Genomic DNA, 21,861 nt, shown 5'->3' on the forward strand with positions numbered 1-21,861 from the left:
ACTTTTTGATGCATAATTATTTGTGTTTATAATTCAATTCATACAAATTCAGAAAGACTATCATCTGATAGAAAACATAATTGATCAAGGATTTCTCTATAATTTGTGTTTTTATGCACAGTTTTTCGTTTATTTTGTGAATTTAATTGAAATTTTGCGATCCTTGATTTTGAGGATTTTTTTGTTGTTTTATTTATTTTTTATTTTTTTTGAGCAGAAGGAAATTCATTGAAATAAAATGAGTATTACAGACTGACCAGAGACTATAACACTCAAAACAGACTCAGAACAACTGAAGAACAAGAAAGGAAACTGACTAAACTAGACTGACGAAGGAGAAGAGATATTGGCTTCTTTGTTTAAGATTTCGCGGATGATATCAGGAGGTGATTCCCACCAAGACTGCACTCTTATGCTCCTTCTCGCATGTTTTTCCAGCAAGTCTGCTGCATGGTTTCGACCTCTTCTTTCACAAGACACTACACACTGACTCAAATCACTAAGGATTTGTTGACACTCTAAAATTAAACTATGATCCTCCCATGGAATACCAACAAGATTACCATTACAACCATTTATAACAGAAACATTATCACCTTCTACTATAACTCTTTGGAGATTTCGATCTTTAATCCATTGGAGTGCTTTCAAGAGAATCATAGCCTCAACTTGCATCACGTCTCTGGCTACTTTTGAGAAGGCCGTTGCCCACAAGAATCCTCCTGTACAATCGCGAATTATTAGAGCAAATCCATCTTTAGAAAAATCATAAATCATAGAGGCATCAATATTAATTTTAATCCAGTGTTTAGGTGGTCTTTGCCAGTTTTCTTTTTTTCTAACAGTTATTGTTCTTATTGTACCCCTAGTAGTAATGTTATCCTTGATATAAGATCTAATTTTCTGGATTACTTCTCTAGGATGATAGATTTTGTTTTGGAAGACTCTATCACATATGAATTTCCACAATTGCCACAGAGTGCAAGCAGCTGTATTGGCTAGATCAGGATTGGTAGCTTCTAAGGAGTTACTGTTTGAGAACCATGATTTTATCCATTGCTGAAGTGACTTGCTGTTGTTTTTTGAGTGATGAAGAGCTGAGGACATTCCAAACCAAACCACATAAGCAAATTCACAGTTGAGTAGAAGGTGAGAGCTTGTTTCTTCTTCTTTATTGCACATAGGACAGGTACTGTTGACATCTCTTATGTAGGTTCCCAATTTCTTGTTAACTGGCAAGACATCCTGGATACACTTCCATAAGAATTGTTATATTTTGTATGGAATATTCATATGCCATAGCTTCAGCCAATCTTGATCTGTCATATTATGTGTTGTTGGGAGATGATTTTTGTTGATGCTCAGCTCCTTGTAAACATATTTGGTAGTGAATTTTCCACATCTATTAAGAGACCATTTTAATTTATCTTGACCCTCTTTTGGTATTCTAATAGCTCTTATTTTTTGAACCAGATTTTGATTGAAGGTTTGATCAAGAAAGTTCACATTCCAGTTCTTTGAATCTTCACTCATGAGATCTGCCACCCTTAATTCTTCACTCCCTTGAATATGAATATCTTGAGCATTAAGAACATCTTTAGACTTATCTTGTTTACTTATCTAGTTGTGCTTGAACACTTTAGCTGATCTTCCATCACCAATTTCCCATATGTAGTATTGCCTAACAATTTTGAGACCATGTTGTATGCTTTTCCAAACCCATGAGCTGTAGCTTTTTGAGATATCATCCACCAATGGATCTTTATTTGGGAAGTATAAAGCCTTAAGAAGTTGTGCCCATTTTTCTTTTGGATTAGTCACCATCCTCCAAGCTAGCTTAGTAAGCATTGTTAAGTTGTACTTCTTTGAATCTTTGAACCCCAGACCTCCACATCTCTTTGGTTTACTCATTGAAATCTAAGAAATTGGACAAAATTACTTCTTTTTCTTCTTGTTCCAGAAGTAATTTCTTTGAATTCTGTTAATTCTATCATGAGTTTTATCTAGAAGGAGAAACACACTCATCTGATATTGAGCAGCTGAGCTTAGAGAAGATTGAATTTGTGTAGTTCTTCCTGCTTGACTAACTAGCTTCCCCTGCCAACCTTGAAGCATATTTTGCATTTTCTCCACAACATAATCAGCAGTTTAATCTCTGTTTCTTGAAATAATGAGATTAACTCCCAGATACCTTTCCTTGAGATCCATTTTCTTCATCTGTAACATTGAAGAATATCTTTGGCTTCTTGTGGATTTACATTCTTGCTTAAGAAAATACTTGACTTTCCCAAATTGACCATCTGACCTGAAGAAGAAGTGAACTTTTGAATAATTTGTTTGAGGTTCATGATAGCTTCCTTGCTAGCTTTAGTGAACAGAATACAATCATCGGCAAAGAACAGATGAGATATTGTTGGGCAATCTTTTAGACTTGTCTGCTTGATTGGAATAATTAATTTTTCTTGAGCTGCCTTGGTGATTAACCTACTAAATCCTTCCATGCATAATATGAATAAGTATGGAGAGATGGAATACCCTTTCCTTAGCCCTATGGATATGAAGATTCTTTTTGAAGGTGAACCATTTATAAGAAGAGATATTGATTAAGTGCTTATGCAATGCTTGATGAGATCACACCATCTTGAAGAAAAACCCAACTGTTTCATAATTTGGATAAGAAAATCCCACTCTATTCTATCAAAGGCCTTGGACATGTCTAGTTTAACTCCAACAATACCTTGAGAGGCTCTAGTTTTCTTCATAAAATGGATCATTTCTTCTGCTATGATGACATTGTCTTGTATGTGTCTTCCTGGCACATAAACTGCTTTCCATGGAGAGATCATCTTGAGAAGTAAAGGCTTCAGTCTTGTTGCTAAAATCTTTGTTATAATTTTATAAGATATATTGCACAAACTGATTGGTCTCAGCTCTCCTGGATTGGTGACAACTTCTTTTTTAGGTATCATCACTTGAAATGTTTCATTTATTTTTGGAGGAAATCCACCTGTGTTGAAGAATTATTTAATAAGCTGATTAACTTCCTCTTTGACCATATCCCACATTTGCTGTTAGAAGCCTGCTTGGTAGCCATCTGGGTCTGGAGATGCCCAAGAATTTATAGAAAAAACTGCTTCTTTTATCTCTTCATCTGTTGGAATTTGGATTAGAAAATTGTTTTCTTCATCTGTTACACATGGTTCAATCAGCTGCAGAATATCTTCATCAATAATATGATTTGAAGAGGTATAGAGCTCACTGTAGTATTGAAGCACAACTTGTTTTAACTCATCTCTAGTTGAAGTCCATTTCCCATCCTTATCTTGTATTGTGTCTATATTGTTTCTCAACCTTCTGTAATTTTCTCTTGAATGAAAGTATTTATTATTTCTATCTTCAAACTTGATTCCATACTCTCTTGATTGTTGGTAGCTGATTAGATGTCTCTTTTTATACAGGGAATTCAGTTGATCTTCTAGTTACTTGATCTGGTTCTTATCTTGGATAGTTGCATTCTTTTCTTGCTGTAGTTTCCTCTGAGTTTTCTTTATCTTTGTTTTGACATGACCAAAAATATTTTGGTTCCAATCCCTGAGAACTTCATTTGTAGTCTCCAGCTTTTCCACCAAATTCTCCGTGCCTTGTATTGACTTGTTCTTCTTCCAGCTACTCTTAATTACTTCTTTACATGTTGGGTTTATTAGCCACACTTAATAAAATATGTTGGGACTTTTTGTTTTGTTTTCTGGAGCCGGGTTATGGAGAAGAATTGGTGCATGATCTGATCCGTGTGGAAGAAGGTTGTTTATTATGGAAGTTCGGAATTTGGTAAACCAATCTGGGCTAGCTAAAGCTTTGTCTATTCTGGTTTGAATATTTTGTTTTGGGTGTTTTTGAATGGAGATCCTGTGAATGGGATGTCTCTCAAACCATGAGAGTCAATAGTGTCATAAACAAACTGGTAAGAGGGGGAAGGGTGAGTGGATAAGCTTTTCTTTTCTGAGGTATGGAGAGTGATGTTAAGATCCCCCAAGATGACCCATGGAATTGACATACTTTCTCCCATTTTTTGTACAAAATTCCACTAACTTTGTCTCTCACTCTTTCTATGCAACCCATACATGCATGTTAGAAACCAGCTGCAATCCTTAACATTAGCATTGACAATAACATTCATCATATTACTAGTCACACTAGATATTTCAATTCCTAAACCATCCTTCCAAAGCAGAGCAATACCTCCTGATCTTCCTATAGAACTTTGACAATTTATATTGGGATATCCTAAATGCATTAAGAAGTTTCTAGTTTTATCTTCCTTATTTTTTGTCTCAGAAAGGAAGATAATGTCATGGTTGTAATTGTATATACAGTCTCTAAGATGTTGTCTAGTGTTTTTATTGCCTATACCTTGTACATTCCAGACTAAGATCTTCATGCTTATGTTAGATAGATTATAATTAAGAATAGAAGAAACTAGTGGGTGACCGGGGAAACTTAAAAGGCAAATCTTGTTTTTAAAATTGAAAACAATGATATGGTTTCCTACAATGTTATGATTTCTAAATATATGTTTAAGAAATTTAAAAGGAAAAATTCTGGAATTAAAAGGAAAATAGTAATTCAAATGAAAAACTTTTGAATTGATGAAAATAAGAACCTGATTCCTCTGCCAGTTTTCTTGTTATGTCTGTTGTTGAACATGATAGTCCCAGACTCCAGTTGCATTGTTGTATAATTGATTGTAGTACATCTGACTTTCTTGTTCTCCCCATTCCTGAAATTCATTCTAAACTTTGTAAGGACCCTCAACCTCGTCAACGTTATTACACCAGTCAAGAGACTCTTAGCCGATAATAAGTCATTTAATTAAATATGAAGAATAAATCAAGTAGAAAATTATAAAATAATAATATGGTCTTGAAACTAGTATCATGGGTTGTATCTCGGAAAAATACGCGAGACGGACTACTAGTTCGCCTTATTTCGACACCGGACGAGGGAAGTATGACAATCACAAACTAGCATGCATCGTTTGACTTTTGGTCAATTCAGATTGACTTTGGGGTTTGACTAGGGTTATCGTTATGTTAACTTAAGTAATATTGGATTAGCTAATTTAATTAATGATTAGGGTATCACTAATTTGAAGTTAGCTTATCAGTGGGACTTATCTCTTTTGACACCACCTAGTATAGGTGTAGCCGTGTGAAATTAACAGAATTAGATATTAAGAATATTGTTGTGTATTGGATGGCCCACCATTTATTGTTCCAGATAATTCTGGAAATACTTTCACCTCCTCTACATTACGGACTTTCTGAGTATGACTGACCACATTTTGTGGGTCCTACTTTTGTTAAGGGATAAGATTAGTCCCTTTTAGATTAACATAAAATGCATTAGTGTTTTAATTAAGAACCACGTTTGTGGACTCGTGGAAAATACTACAACCACTGTGTACATGCATAGGCGGTGAGTTTGGACTATAAATAGCCTTGAGCACCTGTGTAATTGGATATATGAATAGAAGAAATGTACAGTAATTAATTCCATTCCTTTTCTATATACCCGTATGCTTTATGTATACTATACAATATTATACTTGAAGTATTAGTATTTGGACTAATATAATTAGTAGATGTTTGGGATCGTATACACGATTGTCTCTGCGAACCAGTCATTTCATAAGACGTTATCAGCACGAATCGTTCCCGACGCTCGACGGCCAAGCTACTGTTGTTCAACAACTAAAATACAGGGAGTATAGGTCTTGACATCTCAGGAAATAATTATATTTCTTGGGCACTTGATGCCGAGCTTCATTTGGAAGCTAAAGGCCTCGGGAAAACTATTACGGAAGGAAACAACGCGTCCAATCAGGACCGCGCTACGGCTCTAATTTTCCTTCGCCATCATCTCCATGATGATTTAAAAAGGGAATATTTGACAGTTAAAGATCCATTTACTTTATGGAACTGTCTGAAAAAACGGTTTGACCACCTGAAGTTGGTCATACTTCCAAAAGCTCGGAATGATTGGTTGAACTTGCGGTTGCAAGATTTTCGATCAGTGGCAGCTTATAATTCTGCTCTATTTAAAATTACCTCGACATTAAAATTGTGCGGGGAAAATGTCACTGACGAACAAATGTTAGAGAAAACATTTACAACTTTTCATGCCTCGAATGTGCTCCTGCAGCAGCAATATCGAGAGCGTAAATTTACAGAATATTCCGAGTTAATTTCCTGTTTGTTGATTGCAGAGCAGAATAATGAGCTTTTGTTAAGAAACCATGAAGCTCGTCCTGTTGGTTCCGCAGCGGTGCCTGAAGCACACGCTGCTACGCATTTTAGACGAGGAAATAATCATGGTAACAAAGGAAAACATGGAAATGGTAAAGGAAACCAACGTGGGGGCCACAAAAATGAACGAGGAAAGGGTGTCCGTTACCAGCCGTACCAACGGCCGCTAAAAACTGCGGAACCAAAGGAACCGAAGCAAGAAAAGGGGAAGGGTTCTTCTAATCAACCTTCTCAGAAAAGTGTTTGCTATCGGTGTGGCTTAACTGATCACTGGCAGCGTACCTGTCGTACGCCAGAACATTTTGTTAGGCTCTATCAGGCGTCCCTGAAGCGACCTGCCGAAGACATTGAAACAAATTTAATTGAAGCCAATGCCCCCAGTACCAGTGATACCCACTTGGATGTATATGATTATCTCGTCGACCTTGAAAGTGGCGAGCCTAGTCAGTTTTCTTTTGATGAGCTGTAGAAATGTTTCTTCCTTATGCCCTGTAGTATATTTCCTTGTGTTTTCTGTATGTTTCCTTTTTTTTTCTCTCTTTTCTCTTGTTGTAATTTTGGGTGTGTTCTTTTTGGTGATGTATACCACATTTTTTGGTGTAATATAAGTGGACATTTTGACTACAAAATGTTTAATTTTCTCTCGTCTATTTGTGTTGAAGGATATGGATTCCAGAAGTAATATATCCAAAATGGACGATGGGGATGTTTGTTTGGTTGACAGTGGAACAACAAACACAATTTTTCGAACCCATAAATATTTTATAACCTTGAAGAGGTTTAAGGGTAATGTGAATACCATTTCGGGTTCGAGTAACATGATAGACGGCTACGGAAGAGCGTGTATCATTCTACCAGGTGGTACAAAATTAATTATTGAAGACGCCTTATATTCTACCAGATCCCAAAGTAATCTGTTGAGTTTTAAAGATATTCGGCGTAATGGTTACCACCTTGAAACAGCGGATGAGCATAATATGGAGTACATGTATATTACTTCATCTGCCTCGTGCCAGAAGCACGTTGTGGAGAGGCTTAAGGCCATCTCTTCTGGGTTATATACTACGAGAATTCGAATAGTCGAATCTCATATTGTCATTAACCAGAAGTTTAATGACCCTGAATTATTCAAGCTTTGGCATGACCGGCTTGGACACCCAGGCTCTACCATGATGAGTAGAATAATACAAAATGCTCATGGACATCTGTTACAAAACCAGAAGCTTTTGTTAAGTAAGGATATGAATTGTGTTGCTTGTTCCCTAGGAAAACTGGTTATAAAACCATCCTTAACCAAAGTTATTATTGAGTCACCAACATTCCTACAAAGGATACATGGTGACATTTGTGGGCCTATCCACCCACACTGTGGACCATTTCAATACTTTATGGTATTGATAGACGCATCTGCTAGATGGTCTCATGTTTGCTTATTATCAACACGTAATGTTGCATTTGCCAGACTGCTTGCTCAAATTATTCGGTTGCGAGCCCATTTTCCGGACTTTCCTATTAAGTCCTTTCGGCTTGATGGCGCTAGAGAATTTACATCTAAGGCTTATGATGCTTATTGCCTTTCAGTTGGTATTGATGTCGAGCATTCTGTAGCACATGTGCACACTCAGAATGGATTAACTGAGTCTTTTATAAAGCATCTTCAGTTGGTTGCTCGACCCATGCTTATAAGGACTAAATTACCAGTTTCTGCATGGGGACATGCTATTTTGCACGCAACGGCTTTAGTCCGACTTCGACCAACTGCTAGCCATCAATACTCCCCTCTACAACTTTTCTTGGGGAAGCAACCAGATATTTCGCACTTACGTGTCTTTGGTTGTGCTGTTTATGTGCCTATTGCACCACCACAACACACTAAATTCGGTCAACAACGTCGCCTTGGTATCTATGTTGGTTTTGATTCACCGTCTATTATAAGGTATTTAGAGCCTTTAACAGGTGATGTCTTTACAGCTAGATTTGCAGATTGTCATTTTGATGAGACACTTTTCCCGCCGTTAGGGGGAGAAGATAAACCGTCAAAGGAGCGACGTGAAATATCTTGGTACACACCAAGTCTGTCTCATCTTGACCTTGCACTAATCAATATGAAATTGAGGTGCAAAATATTATACATCTGCAAAATATTGCAAACCAAATGCCTGATGCATTTACTGATACTGGTCGAATTACAAAATCCTATGTGCCTGCTAGAAATGCTCCATCTCGGATTGATGTACCGACGGGACAAATTGGGAGCCCAACGGCAAACGAGTCATCAAAGCCACGCCTGAAGCGTGGACGACCAATTGGTTCAAAAGATTCTGTCCCTCGAAAGAGGAAGAGCCAATCTGTCTCAATCAAAGGTAGTGCTCCTGAAGAGGCTACAGATAGTGCTCCTGAAGAGACAATCAAAGAACGATCCACTTTCTTTGATGAACCTCCTGAAGAGAATAAAGTCTCCGCTGAGACACAGGTACCTGTGAATGAGGAAATTTCCATAAATTATGCATGCGACAGAGAAGTGTGGGATCGTAATACAATAATTGTCGATGATATATTTTCATTCTCAGTAGCTACTGAAATCGCCACAGATAATGATGATATTGAACCACACTCTATAGAGGAATGTCGACAAAGAGACGACTGGCCTAAATGGAAAGTGGCAATCCAAGATGAATTGGAATCTCTCTCTAAACGCAACGTTTTTGGGCGCCCAATACAGACACCAGAAAATGTGAATCCTGTAGATTACAAATGGGTGTTTGTAAGAAAGCGTAATGAGAGCAATAAAGTCGTTCGCTATAAAGCACGACTAGTGGCAAAGGGTTTCCTACAGAAACCTGGGATTGACTATGAAGAGACATACTCCCATGTTATGGATGCAATTACCTTTCGATATTTAATTAGTCTGACAGTCTCTGGAAGGTTTAACATGCATCTAATGGACGTGGTCACTGCGTATCTATATGGCAAGCTAGATACAGATATTTATATGAAACTTCCGGAAGGATTCAAATTACCTGAAGGGAAACCACGTCATATGTATTCACTAAAATTAAATAGAGCTATATATGGATTGAAACAATCCGGGAGAATGTGGTATAATCGCCTCAGTGAATACCTAATAAAAGAGGGATATGTAAACAATCCTATTTGCCCATGTGTATTTATTAAAAAGACAGAATCTGGAATTGCAATAATAGCTGTATATGTAGATGACATCAATTTAATTGGAACTCCTGGTGAACTCTCCAAAGCAATTGAATGCTTAAAGAAGGAGTTCGAGATGAAAGATCTCGATAAAACAAAATTTTGTCTTGGCCTACAACTTGAGCATTATGAAAGCGGAATTCTTGTCCATCAATCCACTTACACAGAGAAAATCTTGAAACGTTTTAAAATGAACGAAACATATCCGCTTAGCACCCCAATGGTTGTAAGATCCCTTGATCCCAAAAGAGATCCATTTCGTCCTAAAGAGGAGGATGAAGCACTTCTTGGTCCGGAAGTACCATACTTAAGTGCAATTGGGGCTTTATTATATTTAGCTCAATGTACCAGGCCCGATATTTCTTTTGCAGTAAATTTACTAGACAGGTATAGTTCTGCGCCAACAAAAAGACATTGGACAGGGGTAAAACAGATTTTCCGTTACCTTCGTGGTACTACTGACATGGGTTTGTTCTACTCGAAATATTCTTTAGATTATCCACAGATAACAGGATATACGGATGCTGGATATCTATCAGATCCGCACAAAGGAATCTCTCAGACAGGGTACGTTTTTACCGTTGGCGGTACTGCAATCTCATGGCGTTCCTGTAAGCAAAGCATTCCAGCTACTTCCTCGAATCACTCCGAGATAATTGCTCTCCATGAAACAAGTAGAGAATGTGTATGGTTGCGGTCATTAATCGAACACATCAGAAGCTCTTGCGGTCTGACTTCCATAACTACTGTGCCAACGACAATTTGTGAAGACAACTCGGCGTGCATAGCACAAATGAAAGAAGGCTACATCAAGGGTGATAGAGTAAAGCACATTTCACCGAAGTTATTTTATTTTCACCACCTCCAGAAAAATAAGGAGATTGATATCCAGAAGATACAATCTTTTGAGAATTATGCTGATCTATTCACCAAGTCTCTGCCGACTAAAGTTTTTCGGAAGTTGGTATATGGAATCTGAATGCGCCACATGTACAAGCAGAAAAATTAACGGAGGTTTTGTTCAGGGGGAGTTTTGGACTATAACGCGTTGTACTCTTTTTCCTTCGCCAAGGTTTTGTCCCACTGGGTTTTCCTTGTCAAGGGTTTAACGAGGCAGCATACGCGTGTCCAACACCGTTCTAAGATTTTTGTTGTATTTTTTTTCCTTCGTCCGGGTTTTGTCCCACTGGGTTTTACCGGCAAGGTTTTAATGAGGCAACGTTCTTAGAAATGGTGGTACAAGGGGGAGTGTTGTGTATTGGATGGCCCACCATTTATTGCTCCAGATAATTCTGGAAATACTTTCACCTCCTCTACATTACGGACTTTCTGAGTATGACTGACCACATTTTGTGGGTCCTACTTTTGTTAAGGGATAAGATTAGTCCCTTTTAGATTAACATAAAATGCATTAGTGTTTTAATTAAGAGCCACGTTTGTGGACTCGTGCAAATACTACAACCACTGTGTACATGCATAGGCGGTGAGTTTGGGCTATAAATAGCCTTGAACACCAGTGTAATTGGATATATGAATAGAAGAAATGTACAGTAATTAATTCCATTCCTTTTCTATATACCCGTATGCTTTATGTATACTATACAGTATTATACTTGAAGTATTAGTATTTGGACTAATATAATTAGTAGCTGTTTGGGATCGTATACACGATTGTCTCTGCGAACCAGTCATTTCATAAGAAATACACCATTTCTTCTTGTGGTATTATAGTCACCAAAATTAGATTGTTAGGATAAATATTGAAAGAAGGATAACTAAAGAGAGTATAGGGTTTGATAAGCAACAACAGAGCGGGAGAGATGTATAACTAGAGACTAGGAAGAGCTTAAAAGAGATATCAAAAAGAAGATGAAATTATTTGGAGTTGTTGATGATGGTGAATATTTGTGTGCGTGATGTTGGAAAACTTAACTAGTTAAGGTAATCTTCTTATTAATTCTAACTTGTTAATATGATTTGGGTGGTGTTCTGATAAACAAAATAGTTAGAATTAAACAAGTTCTTATTATCATGAAAGCTAGGATTGTGTTATTTTTGCGTCACTGCGTGAGATGTAGAGGCTTAGTTATGTAACTTAAAGCGATAGTTGGACGTCTCTCTATAAACATAAAATATAGTAAGCTGGGTGAGATTTCTGTTCATATAAAGTTTGTCTAATTTGATTAAGAAACGAGTGAAATATCATCGACCGAAAATGACTCGACGGAACTGAACTTGTGTGTAAACAGTCACTAGTGACCATAAGTATGAGCTGTTCTTGATAGGTTTAAGTGAGTATTGGAAAATTATCAGTACACAAAGCTTGTAGACAGAAACCTCTAGATTCTAAAGAGCCTAAGATTTATCATGTTGGATCTTTAATGAGTAGTACAGACGCCTTCAAAGTTGACACCGTATGCTGTATATAGAGTTGGAATTTTCAGAAACAGTGAAGATGATGACCGAGTCGACTGAGTTAGGTCAACTCAGTGAGTCATACCCAGTTAGACCGAGTTAGTTAGGGTTAGGTCTGGATCAGGTTAGCAGACTGGTTTGGCGAGCCGGTCCAAGTTGGTCTGCGAGCTAGGCTAGGGCCAGATTTAGGGCTGGCAACGGATAACCGATATCCGATATCCATTTCCGAAATCCGACATCCTATAGGATTTTATCCGACATATCGGATATCGGATATCGGAATCGGATATTTTATCGGATATTTTCTCTTAAGGATAACGATATTGGAATAGGCCTTTCCGTTAGGTTAATATCCGATATCCGATAGTGTGTTTTAACGATAACCAATCTCGTTAAAATCTTAAACCTTTTCGCCTCATCTGCTCATTCGTTTATCTTCTCTCTCTATTCCCTCTGATAAGCCTCTGTTCGAATCATTCTGAGTCATAAAATAACAACCTCCATTCACTTCCTTATCAAACCCGTTTAAAAATTTCTTCTCAAATTCTCCTTCAAAACAAACGGTTTTTTTTTTATCAACAGTAAGAAGAAATTGATCATTGCTTGAAGAGATGAAGGTTTTGATTTTGAAAGAATTGGAATATCGGTCTAGTTAGTTTGAGGTTTTTTTTTATCAACAGTAAGAAGAAATTGATCATTACGTAATCTGTGGATATATACCTCGTTTGAAAATATCATCTTCTTTGCAGGATTCTCTGCTATTCTAACTCTGCAATTTCATTCTCTGCTTCTGAAATTGATCGACTTTAATCATGTTTCAAGCTACAGAATACAGATCAATGGGTTGAAGTATAAAAGTTTCAGTTTGATCAAATTTACAAAATTGACAGAGATTTTTTTTCATCTCTTTTTGTAGTTTGAAAACAATTGAAGAACAAATTGATCGATTCTGATAAATCTCCGCCACTTGGTTAAAACACACACTTGGCGTTATCGGATTTTAACGGATAAATATCCGTTATCCGATAGATTAACGTTAACGATATCGGTTTGTATTTTTGATATCCGCCGGATGTTAACGGATATCGGATATCCGATAATTCTTAACCTTAACCTTATCGGATTGTCCAATATCCGGCGGATATTTATCCGTTGGCAGCCCTAGCCAGATTCATTCTTTTGATGTTTTGGACCCCTTATGATTCTAATTAGCTTTCGGTTCCTTCTACAAAGTTGTAGCATTTTTCGAGAGATTTCCGATGACATCCAATGTGACCCTATTTGGATAAGTATATTTTCATTTATGCCTAAACCATTAATTAGCAGGTCATAGAACCATTAGTTATTTCACTTAACGTATAACTAGAGACTTGCATGAATTTATGTTATGAACCTTGTATGAGTCTATTATCTAATTTCTTAGAGTAAATGTGTGATTAACAGTTACTCTTTATTAACAACGAACGATCTAATAGACGAACCAGTGGATCGTGGATCTCGAGGTAATGCATGGCTTGTCATCAAAATAGGTGGGAACTCTATAACCTTCTTGTAATCATTAAGCTTTCTTTATATTCGAGCATGATGAGTTCTTACTATCGGTGTGCATGATCGCGTGTACCTTGATGTTCTATTTATGTATCATTGGGTATGATGTACATGTTGCATATTTGTGTATGATGTTTGCTTCGATGTATTATTGTGAAATGCATTGTGAGATTTCCCCGCGAAGAGTGTTTGTGTTTCCCCACAGCTCTTAGCTAAGTTAAGTAGGGCGGTAAGTCATCCGTGGGCAATAGTATTAGTAGGGCGGTAAGTCATCCGTCTGAATAATATTATAAATATTTCATTTAGTAGGGCGGTAAGTCATCCGTTGGATTATTATTATTATATACTATTTTATTTTGGGGAAATCACTCGTGTGCATATTATACTTGTTTGACAAACTTTCTGATCGTGATGGTGATATTCTGAATCATGGTTTGTATGAGTACTCTGTGGATGATATTATTATTATTGATTAGGGTTGTTCTCGCGTCGTCTTCTCCAATGAGTTTGGCGAGGTTAGGATAACACTTGCTTCTTGTTGCAAGAATTGTTGAATACTTAGATTCATTACTCTTTCTTTCAGTTATTGTTATTCTAGAACTGTGAAGCATGTTAGTGATTACTTGAGAGTTATGTGTTACCACTGGGCATCCTTTGGGATGATGTGCTTACTTGTTCCCACTTCAGTTTTCAGTAATCAGAAGAAATGGAGCGCTCGAAGATATCCGTTTTGTAGCTTAGAGATTTATCGAATCTAGTTTTGTTGTGCATCTTCTACTACATGTATTATTTCTTGTTTTGTAAACAACACATTAATATATCCTTAGAACTCGAAAGACTTTCATTTATACAATATCAGTGAGTTGGGATTTTGTTATTAGCACTTTCTGCAATTATGATTCTTAAAATCGGTAAACTAGTTTTTGATGCTTCTATTAGGTTATGATCCTATCAGCTAAGCAGCTTTAGTATTTGGGGCGTAACAAACTTCTTGTTCTTCTTTATAGCTGGCATTACTTGCTTGAGATGAAGAAACTTGTTCTCTATATCTTTTTCCCCTTCTAGCAGTTGAAGGTTCAGCTTCATTTGTGTTATCAGTGTAGATGGTGAAGACTTTATGACCACCTTCTGGAATGATGAAAGGTCTTTTTGAGATGTTTCTTCTTCTGTTACTCTTTTTTGGGGAGATATGAATTTCATCTCCAATTCCATAGTCTGGATTGTTGGTTCTTGGATGAATAACTTCTCCATAGTCTTCTCCAAACTTGAAGATGTAGCCTCCAATGATTTGAACATGCCTCACATTCTCCTTCTACATGATTAGCAATCAAACAAGCTGGGCAGAGTTTTCTGGGTTGCTTTTTTAAATAAATAGGAATCCATTGAGTGTATTTAGAAGCATTCTCAGTTAAGATTCCTCTTAGCATAGGATTATTAATGTTAAATTCAATTAGAGCACTTACACAGTTTGTATCCAAAGGATTTCCATCTTCAGGATCAAGTTTGATAACTCTTCCCATTATGCCAGCAATTTGATTTGCAACTTCTGCATTCAGAAATTCTGGAGGCAGCTTCTTGATATCAATCCGGAATCGTTGTATGTTGAAATCCACATTTCTGTGATCAATTGTTGGGTTCCATTCCTTCAAGACCACCAGATAGCCATCAAAATTCCATGGACCACCAACAAGAACATCATTATATACTCCTTCCGTTCATATAATTTGAAAGTGAAAACATTGGCAGCTCTCTGTCTGATTTGAAAATGGCCATGCCCCCAAGCCATAGTTGCTTCATACTCCACCTTGCCTATGACATTGGGTTTTCAACCATCACTTTCCCAATTAAGCTTTTCTCCCACTTCTTGATTCCTTTGCTGAGCTTGATGTGAGGATAGCGAATGACTCTCCTAACATCATCATTCTCTCCCAAATGAGTTGAGTTTATTTTTCCAATTAGTTCAGATACGTCTCCATAAGAGGTGTAATCCGACATATTGATTGAGAGATTAGTTAGAGACAGAAGTGCCATGATTAGAAAACAGTTAAACCAAAATAGATTTATACTAGTCCTGCATGATTTTGTTTTGCAACGTGTAGATTCGATCAGAAGAAATTCACCAAGTTTCAAGCCCTTTAAGAATTCCTGAATTGTATAATCTTGGAGGAGAAACCGAACTTTGTTCTTCATCGACATTTTCCAGAATCTTTTGTGAAGATCAAAATAATTTGTCATTGTATCAACAACAACCATTAATCAACCTTACCGAGACTGGGACCAACGTTTAAAGAGAGAAATCTTTGGCAGAGGAATCACTGAAAAGCACTACCTGGAATTCATCGATTAAAGTTCAATTTATATCAAAAACATTAAAAGAGAAAAGGACGTATCAATTCGAGTGTAACTAAATAGAAAAACTATTCATAAATCACATGGGTAAGATCAGAAATCAAAAATTAATGCATGCAGGAATTAAAGAGGAAGAAGACGAGAGAATTTGCAGAGAAATGAGAACTGAGTTAGAACCGAACATGAAGCCCGAGTCGCCTGAGGCACAACTTCTTAAGGCTTTATACTTCCCAAATAAAGATCCATTGGTGGATGATATTTTTGTTGTTTTATTTTTTTATTTAAATATATACTTGTGTGTAGATGAAGAGTACAATAAAAAAAATGAGATAATGAAAGATAATGGTCTTAAATGAAATTATTTAATTTAATATTTATTTATGATCTTAATTATGAGGAAACCCATTCAAAGTATATTAACAATGGTCTTAAAGAAAATCACATTTAATTTAATTTTTATTTATAATCTTAATTACGAGGGAACCCACTCAAAGTATATTTATAATAAAAAGAGGTTACAATTCTTATATCCCTTAGATGTCTTTTGTTGAGATGAGACTGGGATGGCCGGATCACCTATTTGTCTCTCCAAATGTTATCCGACCGTCCAAGGCTCAAAAACCTATGTTGTTTCGTATTATATATGTATAACATTTACTGTTAAAAATTAAAACAATGAAAAGAACAATACAACTAAATCGCTGCAGAACTTCTCAACGGACTACAAAAGTTAGATATGAGGTCCAATATTATGTAAATGTGAACAAGAAACTAACAACTTTGTATTCTTATTTTAGTAAGTGCTACTACACTGATTATTAATTTATATATTAGTTGGGCCCTATTGTAAGCTTAAATTTTTTATTATCTTATAAATTTATCGGGATTATTAATTTAGCACACTGGCCCAAGTCGGGACTTGTAAAAATTATTATTTTAGCGAAGTTATTAATTTATCGCGGATTAATTTAACGAAGTTCTACTGTACTTCGTACACAGTGGAAGTTGCGACCGGTAGTCATTACTCTAGCTCTATTTCCCTGGACAAGTCATCATTGAGAAGTCTTAAGAACAATCTAAAGTCCAAATTATCAAAAAGAGGTTTCTATGAGATCTAGTTCTTCAGGCACTTTAAATGGGAAAGTATCAAGTAAAAACGATGGAAACAGAGAAGTTGTGAGGGGATCAATACCATGCATTACAATAGTGACGAGAATGAAAACAATGAAAGGCACCAAGAGAATTTTGCTGGCAATGACGATGATGCGGCGTCACCAACAAACTACCAAAAAAAGAAAAGGAATGATAGGGGTGACTCTATGGAGATGGAAAAATACATACATGAGAAATTCAAGGTATTATTTGACAAACTCTAAGAATCCGGTAGTCATTCGGGTATTGACTTCACAAATAAGGAATTCAATTTTGTGTCAAATGCAATTCTTTCTCAGGGAAATGCGTTTAAGGACGAGATGGCTCCGAGAACTAGTGTTGAAAATTAATGTTTGGTTGATTTGGTTTTTGTGTTCAACGGGTTGTCACATTTTTAAATGTTTAAAATAATTTCTTGGAATGTCAATAGTCTTGGAGACCCGGATAATTGCTCCAAGCTAAAGAAGCTTGTGAAATTTTGGAAGCCTACTATTCTTATAATTCAAGAGACGAAGCTTAGTGCTTGTACCGACGATATTGTGCGTCAATGATGAGGTGAAACTCCGTGTAAATGGATTGCACTAAACTCTTACGGAAGGTTGGGCAGAATTTTGTTGATATGGAATTCAGATATGATTGAAGTTGATGATTTTCTTGAAGGCATTTTTACTATAAGTATTTCTTGTCGTAATTTGAAGGATAATTTCCATTGGGTTTTGATTGTCATGGTCCTTGCAATGTGAATGAAAAAAATATCGCATGGAGATCGCTAATTTGCATGGTTATTGGAATGGAATGCCTTTGTGTTTCGGTGGATATTTTGATGAGATAAGACACATGGTGGAGAGAAGAGGTTGCCGTAAAGTTTCGAATTCAATGAATTTCTATAATGACTTATGTAATGAATTGGACCTTATGAACTTGCCTCTTTCCGGTGCGAAGTTCACTAGGAGTAGGCCTCCCAATAAGAAGAGTAAGATCGACCGCTTTATTTTCTCTCCGGATTAGGAAGATCATTTTCCAAATATCATCTTCAAGAGCCTAGCAAATCATTTTTCGGATCATTTTCCTATTGAGTTATGTTCAACGGATTCAGATTGGGGTGCTTTCCCTTTTCGCTTTCAATTAGCTTGGCTTGATGGAACTAACATAATCTCTTTAATGAAAGAATGTGTTAGACCACTGCTCGGTCGAACTCGCAAGCGTTGCTGTCTCAAGCTTGTTTGTCAAATTTAGTTGTCAAAACTATAAGTCTTGATTTCTAGTCTACTTATAGCTAAGTCTCGGATTAGGATAGTAAGTGTAGTTGAGCATTAGACTTCACGACGTTCATCGATTGAAGACGACGAATTACTAAGGGGGGCTTGTGGAACTTCATCAACAAAAGGTATGTGGAGACTTGAACTTATCTATCACTCAAAAGTCTATCTTCTCTATCTCCTATTTGAGACAAAAGTCGTATAGGTATATAGACTTAGATTATACACATTTGATATTTCGAGTTGAGTTTAACTCGCTTACATATTTCTTGAAATATGTGTCGGTAAGCTTTCGCTTTAACCAAGTTCATCTTATATTCTTGACGAAAGTCAAAATATGATCATGTGAAAATCACCTGGTAAAATCTTACATGATTTGTGTGAGACAGTCATTTGATGTAGACTAGGAATATTTCGTATTGATCATTCGATTACTTGAAAATTGCTTTGAAGCTAATAGTTTGTGTAAGACAGCTATTCTCGTCTTCCGAGAATGTTTCAACTATTGAATTGGGAGTTTAGAACAAATAACCATGATCGGATATAACACAGTGTGTACTTGTATGGCAACTGTTGCAAATTATTTCCGGGAACCATGGTATGCATACTCGTATGCGTAGTAATTGGTTTAGTGGAGGTCCGGGAACTAAGTACGCATACCGGTACGCATACTGGCATGAGTTTCAAGTTACGTGACTTAACTGAGTTTGGTGGTGTGCGTACCAATTCGCGTACTGGCGAACCCAAACTTAGTCCGGCCACTTAGGTATGCATACCCATTCGCATACTTGAGTAGGTTATGTTCTAAAATCTGTTTGTTCATGAACTAATACATTTATATAATAAGGAATGCAAGATTTTGCAAATCGTGGCTATAATGTTCATGAATTGATTTGAGTGAATCAAAATCGATTTTTCTTCAATTGTGTCTTATATACTTCTATGAGAATATATACAATTGAACAACTCTAGAACTACATTCATTTGAGTCATTTGAACTGGTTATCGTTAAGATGATATGGTTGATATGAAAGTTTTCATATGGCTAACTTCAGTTAACTATTGTTGATCTAACAGAGGTGTACACGTTTAGGTACGGTTACCCATATCTAAATGAAGTCACTTTTCATTTGTGTGTAACAAGCTAAGTTCGATCTAACGGTCGAAAGATATTAGCTTGAGTCTAATCAGGTTTTCATCTAGCGGTGAATATTGAATGCTTTGTTACCAAGGTAACATTGATTGCAAACCATGATTTGAAGACTATATATAGGACAACTCTAGCAACTGGGAAACCTAATCCCCACACCTCATGCAGATATTAGTTGCGACTAGAGTTTTTCCTTTAACCTTAGGTTTTCCAAAACCCTGTAGGTTAACGACTTGAAGACTTCATTGGGATTATGAAGCCAGACCCAACTATTTTCTATGTAGTTGCGTGTTATGATCTTGTTGTTTTCTATCGTGATTGAGTATTATCTTCTCTAAGAGTGGCTCGATATTTAATCTCCGATAGGAAAGATAGAAAGTAGTCACAAACATCTTCGTCTCATCCTTTGTGATTCCAAAATATCTTGTTCCCTACCATAATATTAAGATTATTGTGAGGTGATTGATATTTATACGATGTTCTTCGGGAATACAAGTCTGGTATATAAATTGGTTCCTGTTCACCTTGATTTATCAAAAGACGGAACAAAAATCATAGGTTTATCCGTGGGAGACAAATTTATCTATACAATAGACTTTTTTGTGTGAGACAAATTGGTTTATAAAGTCTTCGACTTTGGGTCGTAGCAACTCTTAGTTGTGGGTAAGATCAGCTAAGGGAATCAAGTGCGTAGAATCCTGCTGGGGTTCAGAGACGTAAGGAGCGCAACTGTACCTTTATAAATATGCGATTGGTTAAGGCTCAACTACATTCCAGTCTGAAGTTAACTTGGAGTAGGATAGTGTCTGTAGCGGCTTAATACAGTGTGGTGTTCAAATCTGGACTAGGTCTCGGGGTTATTCTGCATTTGCGGTTTTCTCGTTAACAAAATTTCTAGTATTTGTGTTATTTCTTTTCTGCATTACATTTTTTTATATATAATATAAATATCATAGGTTGTGCGTAGTTCAATCAATTAGATAATCCAACCTTTGTTTGTTGATATAAATTGATTGACACTTGAACATTGGTCTTTGGTACCGTTCAAGGTGTTTCACATAATAATCAGGCTCACGGATTCTTTCTGTTTGATTTGATGATTACATTGTGAAACAGAGATACAACTCTTGGATATATTTCCATTGATTGAGTCTGTCTATCTAGTTGATTCTCTTGGAATTATATTTGAGTTGTCCATACAGATTGCTAAGCGAAATATTGGGTGTGGTTTTTGTACCCCCGCTTTTTCAGAATGGTGGGAATCTTTTTCTTTTTTAGGTACGGCGGGTGAATGTTTTTCAAAGAAGTTAAATTCCTTAAAAGAGAAATTGAAGGTGTAGAATCGATATGTCTTTGCGAATATTGATAGGGTTGTCGATACCGCAGTTACTAAGTTGAAAGAGTTAGATGCACTAGATTATGAGAAGGGTCTTACCGATGTTGAATAAGACATGTTTGTGACGGCTAAAGTGGAGTTCGATGTGGCTCATCGTCGTCAAAGCATAATGATGCGGAAAAAGTCAAGAATTAGATATTTTCGAGATGGAGATAGAAACACCAAACATTTTCATCGTGTGGTGAAGGGTCATAGAGCTTTTAACAACATCAATAACGTTCATATGAATGGACGATATAACGGAAATAAAGAAGAAAGCATTATGGGTAATGCAAATCATTTTGAGTTAGCGTTTAAATAAATTTCAAACAATCGTCCTATAATCAAAAATATGTGTCTAAAGCGCATTGGCGAGAATGCAAGCATATGGTTGGAGAGACCTTTTGGTGAAGAGGAAGTTAATAATGTAATTAAAGATTTGGGAATTGCTCGTGCTCCGCCTCCAGATGGATATCCTATGAAGTTCTTTATTGTTTATTGGGATTTTCTAAAAGAATATTTGATGAAGGCATTCAAAGAATTTCATGACCATAATGTTCTTCATAAGTCATTGAAAAACAATTTTATTGCGCTTATCCCTAAGAAGGCGGGTGTGGAGGAAGTAAAATATTTTCGACCTATTATCCCTATTGGGAGTGTGTACAAAATCATCTCGATGGTATTAGTGGAGCGTTTAAAGGTATATCTTCCTACTCTCATCTTAACTTCTCAATCTAGTTTTATTAAAGGAAGACAAATTCTTGATGGAGTATTGATAGCAAACGAATGTGTGGATTCTAGACTTCGTCAAAAATTATCGGGGTTGGTTTGCAAGCTTGATTTTGAAAAGGCATTTGATAATATGAATTGAAAATTTTTAGACGAAGTCTTATACAAAATGGGGTTTGGTGGTGTTTGGAGGGCTTGGATTAGAAAATGTTAACATTTTCAAAGTTCTCGGTTCTTGTTAATGGATCGTCTTATGATTACTTTGGTAATCAAAAGGGATTACGTCAAGGAGATCCACATTCTATTTTTCTTTTACTATCATTGGTGAAGTTCTAAGTTGTATGATGACCAAAGCACAAAAAGTTGATC

General features: G+C 36.4%; 2 protein-coding genes and 1 long non-coding RNA gene across 3 annotated transcripts; 2 read left to right on the top strand and 1 right to left on the bottom strand.

Moving 5' to 3' along the window:
• Positions 1-321: 321 nt before the first annotated feature.
• LOC113332901 lies at positions 322-1,911 on the bottom strand. Its single transcript, XM_026579402.1, has 2 exons — positions 1,639-1,911; positions 322-1,245 (listed from the first exon to the last, which is right to left on the bottom strand). Exons 1-2 carry the CDS (start codon positions 1,909-1,911, stop codon positions 322-324), a joined length of 1,197 nt encoding a protein of 398 aa, XP_026435187.1.
• Positions 1,912-5,780: 3,869 nt separating this feature from the next.
• LOC113332902 lies at positions 5,781-6,774 on the top strand. The gene has a single exon (XM_026579403.1). The coding sequence runs from the start codon at positions 6,151-6,153 to the stop codon at positions 6,772-6,774; it is 624 nt and encodes a 207-aa protein (XP_026435188.1). The 5' UTR covers positions 5,781-6,150.
• A 4,522-nt stretch (positions 6,775-11,296) lies between these two features.
• Positions 11,297-14,307, top strand: LOC113332677. Its single transcript, XR_003351644.1, has 3 exons — positions 11,297-11,456; positions 13,374-13,459; positions 14,166-14,307. It is a non-coding gene; the product is annotated as an uncharacterized LOC113332677 (long non-coding RNA).
• The last annotated feature ends 7,554 nt before the right edge of the window (positions 14,308-21,861 follow it).

This window comes from Papaver somniferum, unplaced genomic scaffold, assembly GCF_003573695.1.
Source record: "Papaver somniferum cultivar HN1 unplaced genomic scaffold, ASM357369v1 unplaced-scaffold_132, whole genome shotgun sequence".
NCBI classification, from domain to species: Eukaryota; Viridiplantae; Streptophyta; class Magnoliopsida; order Ranunculales; family Papaveraceae; genus Papaver; species Papaver somniferum.

Bases quoted from the DNA above. Each gene is read 5' to 3' on its own strand.
- LOC113332902 (XM_026579403.1), top strand. From the start codon at position 6,151: ATGTTAGAGAAAACATTTACAACTTTTCATGCCTCGAATGTGCTCCTG.
- LOC113332901 (XM_026579402.1), bottom strand. From the start codon at position 1,911: ATGAGTAAACCAAAGAGATGTGGAGGTCTGGGGTTCAAAGATTCAAAG. The intron at 1,246-1,638 runs GTGTTCAAGCAC...AAGTGTATCCAG, and splicing joins GTGATGGAAGATCAGCTAAA to GATGTCTTGCCAGTTAACAA.